Raw genomic sequence first — 2,500 nt, 5'->3', positions numbered from 1 at the left:
CAAATAAAATGCAATACTATTAATAAGACAATTCATCAGTATAAATAAACAAAATGTTCAAAACAAGACAATCGAGCGCAATAAACAACAAAACAGAAAGTTAAGTCAGCAACAATGACAGCAAACGTACAAAAAAGTGACGTCCTCCTCTCGCAACCCAAGACTCACCTGAGGATCTCCCTCGCGTCGTCGTAGCTGACTGGCTGGACGGGGATCCCGGGCACGCTCGAGCTCGCCTCGGGCAGCCGGTAAGCGCTCGCTGAGGGGGAGGTGGGGCTTTGGGAGCCGGGCTCATGGCCTCCACTCGCTCACTCAATCACCCACCCAGTCACTCATCCACTCACTCGCCCGGTCACTCACTCACCCAAAATCCCACCCACTCACTCACCCAGTCACTCACTCACTTACTCACTCACCTAGTCACTTAGTCACTCAGTCACTCACTCACCCACCCACTCACACACAGAACCACCCACCCACCCACCTACCCACCCACTCACTCACTCACCCAGTCACTCACCCACTCACTCGCCCGGTCACTCATTCACTCACCCACAAACTCACTCACCCACTCACTTACTCACCCAGTCACTCACTCACTCACCCAAAAACCCACCCACTCACTCACCCAGTCATTCAATCACTCACTCACTCACTCACTCACTCACTCACCCACCCACCCACCCAGTCACTCACTCACTTACCCAGTCACTCACCTACCCGCCCACCCACTCGCTCACTCAACTCACTCACTGACTCACGCACCCACCCACCCACTCACTCACCCACCCAGTTACTCACTTATCCAGTCATTCACTCACTCACTCACTCACTCACTCACTCACTCACTCACCCACCCACTCACTCACTCACTTATTCAACCTCTCTCAACCAACCAACCAACCACCCACCCACCCACCCATCCACCCACTCACTCACTCGCTCACTCACTCACTCACCCAGTCAGTCAGTCAGTCAGTCAGTCAGTCAGACAGTAAGTTATCCACCCACCCACCCACTCACTCACTCACTCACTCACTCAACTCATTCATTCTCGATCATATTCTTTTTTGGTCGAGTATAGTTTATTACAAGGATTATAGCACTTATTCACAAAATATAATAACTATAAAACGTTATTATGGCAGTGATAAAGATTGAGACATTTGTAAGCCAAATAACAATCTACCATCCTTACAGTAATTCATTCCAAAACTTAAGACTAATAACAATAAAACCAAGAGGTAGGTCCTCATCTCAAACGAGTCCTCGCTAATTATCCTCATGTCACAATTCCACTTCTCGTTTCCCTCACCAACAGCTGGGTAGAAAGGCGTCAGGGGGTCGCCATCTGTCAGAAGCACAGTGCCAGCCTGTACCCCAGAGCCCGGCATGTACACAGTCTTGGGGTACACTGCGTCCTCTCCCATGGGCGCGTACTGCTGGGGGTCCGTGTACAGGATGACACCCGCTGCGCCCCGCCTCTCCGCCGCCCATGCCTGTGGGGAACGAGCAGAGTATAGTGACAATGAATATATACAGTGAGAGTACATCATTCCATAATGCAAAATATATAACTGATGTGTCGATATTACATATTCATCAAAATTATGCGATTCTATGGATGGTGGGAGTATGAAAACAAGTGCATTTACTTTTGGACTAATGAATATTCAAGTGTATTTAGTTCAGCCCACTGCAGTACTCACTATGTTTGCTCTGAAGACTTCGCCGTAGCGAGCCAAGACGACCTTTCCCTCCACAGACACACCCAGGTCCTCCAACTTCGTGAAGTCTTTCTCGCGTCCGAAGTAAGCATACACGACGTCCCCCTGAAAAATGATTCATGAGCCAACCAAAGAAAACGATCAATCAATCAATAAATAGAAAACTCTAGTCCAATATTGCTTACCATAATGTTCCCAGGGGCGGAATAAGCATTAAAATTGGGCAAAACTTCAGGCGAAGATTCCTCGGGGGAGTAGAGGGGCTTCTGCCACCCGTGGGAAGTCCACACCGCCTCGCCCTTCTCGTTCAGCACTCGGACCTGCCGCGGAAGAACACATCAGCTTCTTCATGATTCTGAATTTAATCTGTTACACTAATCTGATTCTAAATACATGTCCTCTCGTGTAATGACCGATGCTGCATTCCCCTTCGTTCTCTTTCCCATGTTTTCTCTTCAACTGTATCTCCACGCCAATTTATTCATTAATCAGTCAGTCAGTCTGTCTGTCTGTCTGTCTGTCTGTCTGTCTGTCTGTCTGTCTGTCTGTCTGTCTGTCTGTCTGTCTGTCTGTCTGTCTGTCTGTCTGTCTGTCTGTCTGTCTGTCTGTCGGTGTTTTTTTTTCAGTCTGACTGACTTACTAACCGACTGACTAATTTCCATTCTTCTTCCCCCTTCCCCCTTCCACCCCATCCTAACTCCACCTCCCCTGCTTCTGCCCTTACCCCTCCCCCCTCCCGTTCCTACCAGATTAGGAGTGTCATTCTTCGGGTA

At 48.9% G+C, this 2,500-nt stretch overlaps 1 protein-coding gene across 6 annotated transcripts in view; it reads right to left on the bottom strand.

Annotated features, from left to right (window-relative positions):
• Positions 1-2,500, bottom strand: part of LOC119575383 (putative N-acetylated-alpha-linked acidic dipeptidase) — a 19,576-nt gene that overhangs the window by 6,253 nt on the left and 10,823 nt on the right. For all 6 annotated transcript variants that reach the window (XM_037922959.1, XM_037922962.1, XM_037922957.1 and 3 more), the window contains exons 4-8: positions 2,474-2,500; positions 1,913-2,047; positions 1,710-1,832; positions 1,316-1,499; positions 169-259 (exon numbers count right to left, since the gene is read on the bottom strand). The exon at positions 2,474-2,500 is cut by the window's right edge and continues 130 nt beyond it. In XM_037922959.1, coding sequence (XP_037778887.1) covers positions 169-259; positions 1,316-1,499; positions 1,710-1,832; positions 1,913-2,047; positions 2,474-2,500 — 560 coding nt within the window. The remainder of the gene's footprint in view (positions 1-168; positions 260-1,315; positions 1,500-1,709; positions 1,833-1,912; positions 2,048-2,473) is intronic.

The sequence above is a fragment of the Penaeus monodon genome, chromosome 7 (assembly GCF_015228065.2).
Source record: "Penaeus monodon isolate SGIC_2016 chromosome 7, NSTDA_Pmon_1, whole genome shotgun sequence".
NCBI lineage: Eukaryota > Metazoa > Arthropoda > Malacostraca > Decapoda > Penaeidae > Penaeus > Penaeus monodon.
This window is presented reverse-complemented; position numbering and strand designations above follow the sequence as displayed.